The sequence below is a fragment of the Chamaea fasciata genome, unplaced genomic scaffold (assembly GCF_029207755.1).
Source record: "Chamaea fasciata isolate MVZ Bird 193981 ecotype frontalis unplaced genomic scaffold, bChaFas1.0.hap1 SCAF_1, whole genome shotgun sequence".
Taxonomy (NCBI): domain Eukaryota; kingdom Metazoa; phylum Chordata; class Aves; order Passeriformes; family Sylviidae; genus Chamaea; species Chamaea fasciata.
The window spans coordinates 43,331,682-43,346,979 of NW_027094086.1; the positions used below are offsets into that span (position 1 = coordinate 43,331,682).

General features: G+C 37.5%; 1 protein-coding gene across 4 annotated transcripts in view; it reads left to right on the forward strand.

The window, feature by feature from the left end:
* Positions 1-15,298, forward strand: part of NOL4 (nucleolar protein 4) — a 190,175-nt gene that overhangs the window by 150,271 nt on the left and 24,606 nt on the right. For all 4 annotated transcript variants that reach the window (XM_066181863.1, XM_066181880.1, XM_066181872.1 and 1 more), the window contains one exon: positions 4,813-4,926. In XM_066181863.1, coding sequence (XP_066037960.1) covers positions 4,813-4,926 — 114 coding nt within the window. The remainder of the gene's footprint in view (positions 1-4,812; positions 4,927-15,298) is intronic.

The window sequence follows — 15,298 nt, forward strand, 5'->3', positions numbered from 1 at the left end:
ACTATGTCAGAAAAGGTATTTGGTGTTCTCCATGAAGATACTGCAAAGGTACCTCACTTTAAACAGCAGACTCGATGATGCTGCATACAGTTGTTATAGTGAAAATGCATATTTTACAGCATATTGAACATACTAGTCTCCCCTATGTTAAAGAGTCAGAGATTATACCAAGAGAGCTAATTTCTAGATGAACTGGGCCAAGGATTTCTGATTTCAACTACTAAAAATCAGCAACCTTGCAGGACTACTCTGTAACTCCAGAAAGTCTTGTTGTAAGCTGCTTTGATTGTTGATACCCAGATCCAAGGAGCATCAAAATCATGAAAGGGTCTTCTTTAGATTTAACATACTTTAGGCAAAACAGCACTTATTAGACTAGAAGGAAGTACTGACTAATTTTATTTTTCAATTGGCATCTTGCAAAAGTATATCTGTCAATGATTTATAATCTCTGCAGGAAGAGAAAAGGGATGAGTGTATAAAAAGTTCAAACCAATTTGAAAAAAAATTATTTCTCATGAAAGTGTTCAAAACTGTATATCCAAAAAGGTGGTTTAGTGTGCATGTTGCTTTGTTGTCACTGTTGTCATCTACAGGCTCTGTCATGGTCTCAAAATAGTTTCAAAGATGAGAGGACTGAAGGTGGTTGGTCATCTCCCATGGGTTACTGAGGGAATTCCAACCACTTCCTAAATGTCAGTCACTTCAGAAGTTGTTATAAACAAAGGCACCCTTGTGCAAATGCAATCTAGCAGGTTTTCCTTACATCATTTATCAAAATGCTCTTCACCTACATTGTGTTAGAGGCTGGATGTTAGTTGTGTGTCAGCTGAGGAGATGTAAAAAACCAAAACCGGATGCATGTTCAAAATGTGACTCCTGCTTTAGTGCAGCCACGAGCAGTATCATGTTTCCAAGTAAATACAAAGCAATTCTGTATATTGCTTTTGTGTGATGGACATACGGTCTGCTCAGAAGGTCTGTATTACACTGTTCACCAGATTCCTTCTAAGTTTTATTCATTTCTTCACCTATAAAATTTTCACATGTGTCTTTTCTCTCTGTCCTTGGTTCAAAACGACAAAAAATGTTATCCTGCCTTGTGATTTGCTACTTTTTGTAGATTAAGTTTACAGGATTTCTTATTTTCTTTTGTTTTACACATGGGTAGTTCCAGTATAGTTATTTCCTGTTTTGCATCACTGTGAAGTGAGAGAAATGCCAGACTGGGGCTGTGAATGGTTATGCTTCAAACAACACTAGGCACATTCTAAACCAGATAAAACTGGTTGGGAATTTTTTGGCAATGACTTTTTTTTTTCCCCTTTAAGAAATGTTTGTCAAGGGTTTTCTATTTTGACATAAAATGAAACCTGGTTTTCTGCTAGTTCAGTGGGCAGGTTGTGGACCCAGGGATTTTGAGGGCAACTTGGCAGCCCTTGGAAAAAGTTCTTCTTGGCTCCCACATTTCCTGCTGTAGTTCCAAACATGTAGGAACCAGCACTCAGCTCTCAGCTCTGCAGAGGGCAGCCTGGGAACCTGCAAAATTTCCTTTTGGCTGAGATCTGCAGGCTTCCTTCTGCAAAATTGCATGATATCACTTTTGCCATGTTTTCCAAGGCCTTTGAATCTCACCCTCAGCTTGGGAATTGAGAGATGTTCAGAACCCAACAGGGATGTTTGAGCTTCTTACATAATTGGTTTTACAGCTGTAGTTATGAGAGCGATCATGAATAATCAGAGGTAGAGAGGAAAAGGAAGCTGAGCTAAGCCAGAAAGGGGCTTCTGAGCTTCCAAGATGGAGATATTAATTCAGTTTATTTAAAAACAATTTTTTGAAGTGCTTATTTCAAAGTAATTTTTCCTCTTAAGTGAGGCTTTTCAAAATTGATCTTTTTGACACTTTACAGATATGAAATTTTGTGAAGCAGAAAATCTCCTTTTTAACAACTCTACTTCTAGTGACAGAGAACTGTGTTCATCTTCTCAGTCAATGCCATACTAGAGCTCTGTTGACAGAGCCTGAACCTGAGCAGATGTGCTTTGCTACAGTACTTTACTGCCCAGGTGACTGGGCCATGTAATCATCACATTTTCCCTGAGGTTTACTCTAGGTAATTCTTGTCATGAACATATCAACAGCCAGCTGCAGTGATGGTTGAGAGAAATTATGGGTTAACATGTATTTCAAGAGGGAAATACTCCAGTGCCCAGAGATTTCCTCATTTTTTGCAGGTGCCAACTTGAGTTCAATATTTCAATAGTGAGCACATGACCACTACACTCCTTTTCAGATAACTGCTTGATTTTTACCATAATGCTTTTTTTTTTTTTTAACACTTCAATAAACTTATTCTCTCCCATAAACAAATAAACCAGGAGAACTGGTGTTCAATTTACTTTTTGGTCTGAACATTAGTGTTGGATTATGCCCTTTTCTGACCCAGAGATGGGGCAACTGAGAGGTGTTTTAAAAACTTTTATTCAGTTTTCAGTCTTACGTGAAGGATAAGACAATATGGATATTACAATTCAAGCTCTCACAATCGGAGGTCAAGTATTCCTCAGGCTCTGAGAATTCTCAACAAATCCATTTCCCACACATTAGGTTTTTTGGCTCATATCACCTTCTAAAGACCCGCTGATGTGTAGGTACAGTTACAGGTTTAGCTAAAGACCTGAGCTGGAGGAATTAGCGAGGTGTTTGCTCATCATTTTTCAAGAATATCACTGTGTGAACATGGCTGTTACAGGACCACAGTGAGACTTCCATGCAGCTGACAGTCAATAAACCTTGAACATGCATAAACCAGTGGCATGTACAGTGGTACTTTGGCCAGCAAATACAGAGAGGGATCTAGTGGGATGCAGCAACAAATTCAGAGTAACATCACCATTCCAGGGAGGCAGTTTATTAAATATAAATAAAGTTTATATTTAATATGAATTAAATAGGCTTTGTCAGTGAAAGTCTTTTGCACAGACTTCGTCCTCTGGAGCTCTGAATAGGGTGTCTGCTTGTACTGCATGTAATGTTAACTTCTGTCATGACACTGGGGTTTACATCAGTAAACCCTCATCTCTTAGACTGAATTATTTTCAAACTGGAAGCAAGTTCAAGAGTTTGTTCTGTCAAATCAATCCAAGTATAATTTATTGCAGTATTGCAGCCTCTGGTTGCCTTTCTTGCACTGCTGGTATTCTGATGCCAGAGACCTTGTTCTCATGTAAGTGGGGAGAAATAAGCCTATTGCACTAGTGAGGAAGACCCATAAATCCCTGCCTATTTCTGAAAACTAGTTCGTCTTCTGGTCCCAGACAGACTGTGGTCCTATGCTTTAGAGAAAGCAGAGTGTCAGATTAAAAACTGACATTCTGCAGAGCATATCCAAAATCAATAAATGGACTTTAATTTTTAAAGGTAAAAGTCTAATACTGATAATGGCTGGCTCCTTAGTTTCTGAAATTTTATGAAAACCATAAAATCAGTTGAGCCTATATGATTAATCTGTTTTTAGGTTGTTGTCTAGGAACTCAATGGGAATAACTTCAAAATTTTCTTCCAAAATTAATTGACATTTCATAGCAGGTTCATATCCTTGTTTTTGGGCGTAAGTAAGTAAAACTCTTCAAAAAAAACCAAACTAAAAATCAAAAAACAAAACCAAAACCAAAACAACAAAAAAGTGCGCAAAAAACCGCACCCAAACCCCCTCAGGCATAGCCAAATCCTCAGTAAGTAAAAAATTACATAGTAAATGTAAATTTGAGTTCAATGAAGCTTTCAAAATTTGTGGAAGTTCAGAACTGGGCTCAGTAAATTGCAGTCTCTGTAATGGGCTTATATGTACATCAGTATCTCTGTTATTATCCCCACTTTGTTTATTTTCTTGGTAGTTCTGATACGTCTTTGTATCTTAATGAAGAAGATTATTATGAGCTTCATCTTTCAGGAAGATTGTTTTGTTTGTAATCAGGGAAAAAATGCTGCATAAATATTCTGCTTAATGAAATGATTGGCAAGATTGTACTGGAGTTCATAATCAACAATGATGCTAAAAAGATTCTATCATTCCCTTTTTGGGAGGGGAGTCACTGCACCTTTAACCTTAAATGTGTAAATGCTATGAAATTAGTAATGACAGGATTTGAATTGGAATAATGAACTATATCTAGTTGAACCACAAAATATCTGGAGTGTTGGAAGGCTTGCATTATCGAAAGAAAAACAGAAATTTTTTTTAAGTCATTTTAATCACATCAGTCATGTTGCAGCAAGGAATGCAAATATCCATATACTACAGATTGAGGCTGCTCCGAAATGTTCTGACAATCTGTTAGGTTTTGAGTGATGTTTCAACCCTATCACTTGGGTGTTTTTTTTGTTGTGATTTTTTTTTTTTTTTTTTTGGTATGACTATAAAAAAAACACTACTCATCTCTGTCACATGCTGCACAGGATAAAAAGCCTTTCAGTTTTCTTAACAAGAATCAGATGGCCAGGGTGCTGCTGGAACGCAGAGAATATGCCACTGTCTGTTCAAAGTACAGCTTAATGAGCCAGACTAAACACACTGGACAATAGAGCTGTGGGGGGAAAGGGCTTCTCGTGGATCTGTGGATCAGCTGCGGCTTTAACATCTAACTAGTTTCATTTTTCATCTTTGCAAGTTCCATTTCCCTGTTTTGTTGGTATAAACTGCATTTCAATGAGCAGACTTTCCTGCCTAGGTGATGGTATGGTGTGCTTTGAAAAAGGATGTTGTGGATTATGCTAGGAATAATTTCTGTGTTTCTTTTTCTCTCTCATAGTCACGACCTATTCCCTCACACCTTACTTCAGCAGTTGCAGAGAGTATCCTGGCTTCCGCCTGTGAGAGTGAAAGCAGAAATGCTGCAAAAAGGATGCGGTTGGATAGACAGCAGGTACTGTGTTGTTTGGGGGGTCTACCACATCCATATTTATAAATGCACTGGACTCATTTACATAGGATGCCATGCAGAAGGGTGGTGCAGTCCCTTATATGCTTCTTGCTAGCAAGATTAATTAAAATACAAAAGCTGTGGATTTTTTTAATGAATACACAAGTATGTCTTTGTCTGTATTTACATAAGCTGTGTGAAAGGTGTCTAATAGATTTGTAATGTCCAACTGGATAAAGCTATATATTTACTTTTTGATGGCTGTAGATTTTCAGAGCATAATGTGTAATCTCTATACAAGAATTAAAAACAACAGAACATAGAGTGGCTATAATGTACATAAATAACAGAAATGGTGCATATGTCCATGAATCAGTGTATTTATTTGTGCACATATTCTCTTTCAAAAAGTGTATGCATTTTAAATATAAGATGAAATAGTGTTACTGACTGACAATATCTATTTGCCCGAAACAGAGAAGTTTCTGTGCTGTATAACAAAATGCTGTCAATTAACTTCTTAGTGAGTTTTTAAAGCTCATATGTTTTTTCTTGTGTGATTATTCACCTTTTTTAGTGCATGATGCAATTTTATTACCTTAAATTTTCTGGAAATTGCATGTTTTCTTTTAGTTTTTTAAAATCCAACTGGTAGTGCATTCCAGGCTTTGATTATTTACTCACATCACAGAAACAGTGAATGTCTAACATTCTTATTACAAAGGCTTTATTACAATATGCTTTATTTCTCTTCATGAAAGTAATGAAGTAAAAATCTTAGTGGTATCTCATGTGTTCCAAAATGTGCTTCTATCATGGCAGATGAACTTTTGTTTTGTGGAATAGAACATTTTTAAAAGAACATTTTCCTTTTATGCATAGTCCATTGAGTTCTTTCAGGTCATGCCCTGACTGTATAAAGGATTACTACTGCTGTACTTATAAAACTGATAGTTTAGGATCTGAGAGTGTATGTTGCTATTTCTTTTTGCTGTGATATTTTTTGCTAGTAGTTTCATTATTGTGCTACATTTGCCTTAAGATTTACAAATCACATGGGATGTCAAAGCACTGTAATATTAAATATAATTTAGTTTGGAAGCAGTGCTCATTCAGATTGTGCAGGTTTTATATTCTCTCATTTGCTCTCTGATTTTTCAGTAACAATAAAAAGAAAAGCTACAAAGTCAATGTGTTCTTAGCTGAAGGGGAACTAGAAATGACTTGCCCAAACATCAGTTACTTTCATTGCACAGAACTGATGGCTCAGTTCCTTGGTCCAGCCAGGGTGAGGCAGAGTTTTCAAGTGATTTGAGTGAGAATCCCATTATGCTCTTCAGAGAACCAGAGATCTGCTGAAACAAAAATCAGTATTTAAACTGTAGTCAGAACTCAAAACCCATATTATTTGATTATTTTCCTTTTATTTGTAGTATTACAATCACAAAAGGATTTGGTAACATCTTTGTGGAGAGAGGCATTTCTTTACTTTTCATTACAGAATTAAAAATCTGTAGTCAGAATACCTCCTAACTGATCACCTTAATTACAACAGTGATGTTAAAGTAGCAAAGCTGCCTATGAACAATGGGTGTTGGGTTCTGCTTCCTTCAGCTCTTCCCCCTTCTTGCCAGTGAATTCTGGGAACACAGTGGAGTGGAAAACAGTACCAGCCATTTGTTTCAGCAAGCAGTAAATTAGCTGAGCTGGTGTAGCTTTGGTGCTTGCAAAACTACTTGTGAATTCAGGACAGATATGCTGAGTAGATGTGCTGAACGTGCTGGAAAAAATATGGCAGCGTGTGTTGGCTAGCTTCATAAAACTTAGTGAGAAATTTACCCTTCAGGATGGAATAGAAAAGTCATTAGAGAAGTAGAAAACTTTGGGTTTAGCCCCAGTTCCACTGAAATTTAATTATTTATTCTGAGGATGTGAAATTAATGAAGTGGACCGAGAGCAAAGCATTCAGGAATATTTCTGAGTGTGGTATTTAATGGACAATAATGTGCTCAGTTCATATGTTGAGATGGGAACTGGATCTGTGTCCTCACATCCAGAGAGTGTAACTAGTAGGTAAAAGGATTCTATTTCTCTTATCTTCCTATTTTTTCCTCTTAACTTACTGTTAAATTTCCTTCACATTTCTTACATATATCTAAAATGTTATATTTTCATTAGATTTTTTTTCTTAAACAGAGAAAAGTTGGAAAAGTTTAGTTCATCGTGTTGTTTTGTCATTCCATGGCTCTTAAAAAAAAAAGAAAAAAAGAAAAAAACCCCCTAAAAAGTCCCTTATTTTCCAAAAATTGTGTGTTATACCACTGGGTAGACCCAGGCCTTGAGGATGTCAGTGAAAATTTGTGAGGGACAAAGGTGAAATAAGATAAATAATATTTTGATGATGAAAATTACCACTTTATAAATTGTATCAAGAGATTTTCTGATTGAAGACAAGCATTAGACAATCTTGAAAAGTAGATTGTCAAGAGGATCTGACAAGAGCACTCATTCAGCACTTCCCCTCAGAGCTGAATGGAAGCATTGCATTAAGGCTGCTTTATTCTTGCATGCAATACAGTGAAGTTCTGCCTTTTTTGTTCCAGACAGGTGATCTGCCTCAAAGTGAGATGTGGCACTCAGTGCCATGGTCTCACTGATGTGGTGACGTTCTTGTGATAGGTTGGACTCGGTGATATCAGAGGGCTCTTCTAACCTAGCCGATTCTGAGGTTCTGTGATTCTGTAATTTTTATCCACCCACCTTTTTCAGAATATTACCCATAAACCATGAATTAATTAAGAACACAGTGACTGTTATGCCCAGTCCCAAAGCTAAGATAAAACTTTGCAGCCTCCTGAACTCCTTTTCTTGTCTTGTTTATGCTCTTTCCTTTTCTTCTCCATTTTTCCTTTTCTCCCTGAGGAGACAGGAGAGGTCTTGAGCAAGACAACACAGGCCTTGAGCAGGAGGTTCTGAGTATCTTGCATGTATGTCCCTTATGGAAGTCTCTATTTGTTATAATGACATGAATTTCCAAATTAAATAGCTTTTTTGCCTATAGCGTTAATTTTAGCAGTGATTTGATGAAAAACCATCTCAATTATTGCTCAGCAAAAAGAAGCAGCTTGAAAGTCAAAACTAGGGATGCTTTTAACACCTCATTTTTTTTTTAACAGTGTTGGCCACGCTCATGAGTATTTGCTGTTTCTTTCACAAGTGTTAAATGCGAAGGATTGGCTTTATGTACCTACAACCCCATGTGCCCATTTGTTTTCTCTTTGAAAGAAACCTCTTCTTATGTGTATGTGTCTCTGCACACACAAATACTTCATCTTACGGATTACTTTCTAGAAGTATTTCTGATAGCTGAAGTGGTTGATACAGCCCTGATCTGGGGACAGTGTTGAGTGTGATAAAGTTAAATCTGAGTAACAAAGAAACCATCCTTCAACCTATGTCCTAAATTCCACTTATATGATCTTTGTATTTCCTAACTCAAAGCTGAAAAGTTCTGCCAGCAAAAATCCAATTTAAAAAATAAGTTAATGAAATCTGGTCTCACTGGCGTCTTTGACTCATTTTCAATAATGTGGTTTTTTTTTTTTTTTTGCATGCCAGGAATTTATTTCTTAATGGGAAAATCAATGCTTTCATGTCTTTCAGGAAACTAGTAATTTCCCATAGTTGTTGTGAACTGCAAAAATAAAAGCATTGTCAGCTTGTGAGACTTCTTTTTAAGAAATATAAATGTATTTACTAAGATGTGGTAGCTCAGACTGTAATGCTTTGGCTGTCTGATCATGTTAGATGTTACTCAAGAGCTTTCTTAATCTTCAGTGCATTTTCATTTTCTTGAGATCAAGCACTGTTTGGTTGGCCAGAAGCTTTAATGCTGAGAAGTTATATATTTGATACCTATTACCCAACTGAAGAATTCTGTCACTTCCACTTTTAAATTCTGCCTGGTACCAAAAATAATTTATTCTGTTACACAATTTGTATAGATTTATATGTTGGAATTGTCTAGGTTTACTGGTAGTACTGCTGAACAGTGAAATGCTTGTGACACTGGGCTAGATATGGTTGATCTTTTACAGTCCAGATCATGAAAATAGTACAAAGGCAATGAAGAGCTTTTGTGTCTCTCTCCAGATCACCTCTGTTGAGTCTGGATACTGAAACAGAGTAACTCTTGAATTTTAAAGACGTTTTTGATCACAGTTGATGAAAAAATGTAGAAACAATAACTGAACCAACCTTACATGATTTTGCTTTGGTTAGAGGTAGAAGAGGCATTATCTGAATCCTTAAGATTTTCTGTGCTTCTTCTCCTGGGATAATCCTTCAAGATCCTTATTACTTCCCTAGCAATATATGGTATGAAGCAGTTGGATTAAGTGGGGGTTCTGAACTACAAAGAACATGGGAGTCATGAAACAAAATAAGTAGAGCTAAAATACAGCCCTATTCACTTGTGTTCATTGCATATGGTGAACAATGTAACCATTCTTCTTTTGCCATGCTTTTCACTTTACAAATCAAATTGCATCTCAGTTGGGCAAAAGAAGTATGGTTAAATAAATAAAAAAATCTGGGAAAAGCAATCCTGTCATTATGTCCTGGGCAGTGAGCAGAGGGGCAGGATGCTTGCTTTATGCACTCTAGAGACCTTGGTCATGTGGCTCAGTTTGTTGTTGATAACAGAAATGGAAATTTTGTTCTAAGTGCTGAACCACTGTCAGTCTCTGGTTCTTCCAAACTGGTATGTGTGTGCTGTAGTTTTTTTTTAAACTTCAACATGAAACAGTGTGGAGCAGGGCTGGCCTGTGGGACTCTGGAGAAAGTGGAGGTAGTAGAAAGTGGAGAAAGTGCTGGTGCTGTTCTGTCTGAGATTTAAAAAAAAAAAAAAACAACCCAAAAACCAATGAAAAGTCTTCAAGGGAGGATGTAAGAGTAAATAGTAATTTATATACATCAGAATGCAAGAGGACCTGCCTCTTTATTTTCCTTAAAGCAGATGGACTGGTGGAATCTATCTGTGGAAAAGTGCATAAGAATCATAGTAGGAAAAAATGCCTTCCCCTCCATTTGGACACAAGTGGTTTTTTGTAACAGCTGCATTTTGTTTAAATTTTTTTTTTTTTTTTGTTTAGAATTTATACTTGTTGCATGCTGTCATGTTGTAAAATTTATGAATGAGCATTTTTCTCTAATTGAAATAAGTAGTTTTTGGCAATCAAGACAAAATGTCAGCACTTGAGAATGAGGAGGGAGGATGAATATGGGAAAGCAGGAAAAGGGCTGAATCATAGAATAATATGACTGTAGAAGTATATGAGAATTTTTATGGACATGTCATGTATTGTTAGCCAGATCATTTAGAAAATTGATGTTACTTCATTCACAACATGTTGATTTGTACCAGTTAGGAATCTGGACCTTTAGAATTGCATTGTTGTATTTGCAGATAGAGTAGTGGTCACATATGACTGCAAAGCCAGTGGCCTGGATGCTCTCCTGGATTCCATCTATATCATTTTAGCCATTTTTACTCCACTTCAGTGACTAATGTCATGGAAAGGCTGCAATAGCACACACAATTTTTTGGTCAGCCAAAGGAGGAAGCTACATACATTTTTCCCATCCTTATGCCCCAAGTATTTGGACATTCAATGTGTAATTCTATTGTAGATACACAGCAAATGACAAGTTGAGCCAAAGAAAAACTTATGCTCAGAGAAAAATGAAAGTTATTGTTATCTTATACATTTCTCATCCTAACAAAGGCGTTTCTCAGTCAGAGCTGTTGCTTTTTAAATTACTAGTCTTTTCACAGAATGCCTGTCTGTCAGTAATTTATATAATATACATGATAAGAAAAAGTTATTCTGCATTTCATTTTTTTAAAAATATGAGTTTAAAAGGTACAGTTTCCTTTCATTCCAGAGATTACATGAAAATAGCAGTAGTCAGACAACTTTACAGTCTGATAAAGTTGTTGTTCTCATACATTCACTGTACAGACATCACAATACAACTCACTTGATGTGCTAACCTCGAGTAAAAAAAAAAAAATCTTTGTTTATTTGAGACTTTCATGTTGACAAGGGCGTGTCTATGTTCACAGAGTATTATGCACTATGATGCTATGAAGCAGTTCTTTGTGATAAACACTGAATTCATTTTTGAGGAAATCTCTCATTGAGATGACAGCTGTAATTTTTTTCTATGCTGTGACTTGTAACCAACCAAATTAAATATCAGTAATCATCACGGTGGAGGGAGAGATAACAAAGAAGAAAAAAATGTAATGATCTCAAACTGTATGAGGAGCAGCTGAGGTCACTTGGTCTGTTCAGCCTGGAAGAAGAGACTGAGGGGAGACCTCAGTTACAACTTCCTTACAAGAGTAAGAGGAAGGGCAGGCATTGATTTCTTCTCAGTGGTGACCAGTGACAGGACCTGAGGGAATGGCCTGAAGTTGTGTCAGGGGAGGTTTAGGCTGGATATTAAAAAAAGGTTCTTCACCTAGCGGGTGGTTGGGCATTGGAACAGGCTCCCCAGGGAAGTGATCACAGCGCCAAGCCTGTCTGAGTTCAAGAAGTGTTTGGACAATACTCCTGGGTATGTGGTGAGACTCTTGGACTCTTAAAGACTGTGCAGGGCCAGGAGTTGAACTTGATGTTCCTGATGGGTCCCTTGCAACTCGGCTGATTCTGTGATGTTTGCAAATAGACACTTTAAACACATCCTTCTCAGCCATTTTTGTTTTGGGGGATAAAAGCAATGAAAATCTAAAGTTTTCAGTGAATAGGCTGTTAAGGATGTTGTAACATTTAGAAATTTTAACAATATTGCTTTTATCTGTTAGAGGAGTAGGAATGGGTGGCTATTAGGTTTCTGAGAAATGAATTATGGCCTAGACACATATGCTGGGAGCTGACCTAACATTTGACTCTGGATAGTTGTCATAGCAGCAACCTGAATAGAGCAGATTGGTACAAGTGCTGGTTGCAGAAATGGATACAGGTTCTGTGCTAATGCAATACATCTGAATATTAATAAAAGTGCGCATGTAGTGCCACAAAAAATCACTGCTGTGGTGTTTCTTTCTATTTATATCTAATTCCTACATTTTTAAAGAAATTGAGGTTTGTGAGGAGATGTTACTGATCTGCCTCCATACAATTTGTGGTGCTGTTTTGCTGCATGAAATAGGGGGGGTTGACATAAAGAAAGTCACTTCAAGCACCATTTTATTAAAAAAAAATAGAAAGTCTGGCTGTTGCAGACCAGGAGCAGTTTATGTTTTGATTAAGAAAGGAAGGAAATTACTGGCGGACAAATTACAGGTAATTGTGAAACTGCTTTGGAAGAAACAAATTAAAAACCTAAATTGCAGTGAGGGCATAGACATCTATGGCAAGATCACTGTATCTGGCTTTCAGCAGTGATGGGTAAGACACTTTTAAACCTTCATATTTGGAGGACAGAGAGAATTCTGCAATTAATGCCCAGCTTCTAAATCTTGACACTGAGGAATTTTTTCATGTATTACCCCTAGAGAGCAGGAAAGAAGGAAGAAAGATATACATTTGTGTCCCTGATTGTATGTTGCTCTCTTTCCTGACCAATGCAGCTCCCAGGAGGAAGTAAAAATTTTGTATGGTTTTAAAACGCTCTCTATATTCTGTTATTTATATTGTATAGTGGCAGTATAGGGCAATACATTGTACAGGGCAGTTTTGGGCAACATTGGTTACAGAAAAGAGAGTTATGCAAAAATATCTCCCAGCTGATGCTGGAGGATGCCCTGCTGAGGCAGTGCTGCTGTGGCAGAAAGCTGAGAATGCAGAGGGAGCACAAAGAAGTGGTTTTGTGTCAGGGTGATGGAGTCCTTGTCACAGCTATTCAGTATGCAGGAAGAGCATGTTAACTATACATCCTTGTAAGAGGTGGAGAAGAAAGCATCAGGAGTTCTCTTCCTTGTGGGTTTTACAGAGCCTAATTTGCTCTAGAGGATGGAAGAAAAAGGGCACTTCATCCAAGTGGCAGCCGTGCAGAGGGATAGGGCCATGTCCTACCTCTGTTGTATATTTACATAAAACCTGAAAAATTCCAGCTGAAAGTGATTTTTGCTTCAGAATGGGAGGCTTATGGAGTCTTAGAAAAGAGCAAAAGGAAGCAGATGGTTCACTTAACATAAAGCAAATAAATAGAAATCAGAATCCCAAAAGAGGCAAATGCCACTTGCAAAGAGCTCAATGCCTCTTACACTACAGAAGCTTTATTAGTAGTAGCTTTTTGTGTTCAGACATCTCTTTGTGATTTGGTATTTAATAGGGATCAGAATGACTTCTGTACTTCAGTACTTTATCCTTTTTTATCTGTGTTCACAATGGTCACTAAGATGACTGTAATGTTCTTGGATACCCACACTCTAGTTTGCATTTCAGGCCTTGTTCACTTCCATCATTTCCCCACCTAGTGATTATTTCACTTCTAGGTTGGTCTTTGCTTTGTTTTTTGTGGTTCCAAATGATATGCCTTAACCACTGAGGCAAAAAAAAATGTTATGCAGGCACCGTTTAGCTGCATGTGGATTATTGTCAGGAGATCAAATTATGTACAAGTATGGGGAAGCTTAGCTTCCTACCCAGAATGCACTGGCCATATTGTCAAGGGGAAGAACATAAGTGGTATGCATTGTAATTTTAAATCCTGCTGCCTTTCAAGTCAGTGGCAAAATTCCTGGTTTCAGCAGTGCTGGATAGGGTTCTGTCATTAGCAGATGCAGCTGGAGAGGATGGTGAGTATCACAGGGCAGCCCCCCTCCCTCCACACTCCAGACCAACCAACATTAAATTTGCTACATGCAATGAAAAGGAATAATGTGCAAGGCATGCAATTCCAAATAATTTCATGCCTTGGATTTTCAGTCAGGCCCCAAGGTGAACAGCTAATTTTTCACCTCAACACCGAGATCATTAAATTAGAAAATGTGGTATTTTCCAGGTTTTTTATGCTGAGCATGTGTAGTTGAATTTCAAGCTGCTGATTTCAGAATATACTTTAAGGCACCCTGAGCTGCAATAAGATCTTGAATGTGAGCTAAAATTTATGTCAATGTAAGTTTTTTTGTTCTGCAGGTTGATAAAGCTGAAGGCTCAAAAATGGAATATTTTGTTGTTTCTTGGACAGGAACTTTAAAGCAATCTTATCCCCCTTCCTACCACTGGTGGAATGAAAATGAACAGGGTTGGGAACAGCTTTCTCCCAGGTGTCTTTAACATCCATTTTATGTCAAGGAGGCAGAAAAGGAAAGGCCAGTGGAAATGTAGATGTAAGAGTTCTCTATTCAGGTCTGAAGATGGAGCTTTTAGAGTCATGGCTTCTGTTCTTCCTGCTCCAGCCTTAAAAGCCATGGATAGAGAGCTGTTTACTTATCCCTTCCTTTCATATGCCAAGAAGATATTAAATGTGAAGCATTTTCTTGCCTGTCAGATGTTTCTATCACAGATACAAGTGTGTTTAGCTAATGATTTCATTGCACACAGCCTCCTGCCCACAGCACAGGCAGGGAATAATGTTTCTGGTGAGTAAATCCCTATTATCACACAGAGTTTGGGCCAGTTTAATGAAATCAACACAAAGCCAGTGTGCATGAGCTTAGCCTTATTTTTCAAGAGGAAAATTCTGGTTTTGGTTATTGAATTAGTAAGATGTAGAAGATTTTAGAGAGACATAAATTGTGTCTAAATTCCAAACATCAGTTGCACAATGGATTCAGAAGTATTCCTCAGTTAGAAAACGCATTTCTGCCCACAGAAAATACATGTAGAAGTGTATGCACAGACTGCTTATGTTTGGTAGCAGGAACATTTTTTGTGATTCAACAACTGTCTTGATGGCCTAAATTTAGAAACATATTTTTCTAATAAAAAAATTAGACAAATAATAAGCTGTGAGAGCAGGAGCTAAATGCAGTGCCTGAGAGCAGCACCAGCTGCTGAAGAGGCTAGGCACAGGACAAGGCAGCCAAGCAGGCTGTGGCCAGCGGCCCAGGCATTGTGCCAAAAGAATTCTCCCCTGAAATGAGAATATTTGGGGAACAGATTTGCACTGCAGTACACATATTTCATGCTTATTACTCATGGTATTTCATATTAAGCTTCAGTTTTACTGTCTCCGTAAATAAAGCAAATCAGAAAGTGCATCCTCCAAAGGCCAGTCAAAGTTCATTTCTTTGTTTCTTCCAATGGCATATGCTATTTTGGTTTGATGATTATGGAGTCAAAAGGCCATGCCCCGAACATCACTTCTTATTTACCTAATCTTTTAAAATACAGAACCCTCACAGTACTGAAGTTAAAGG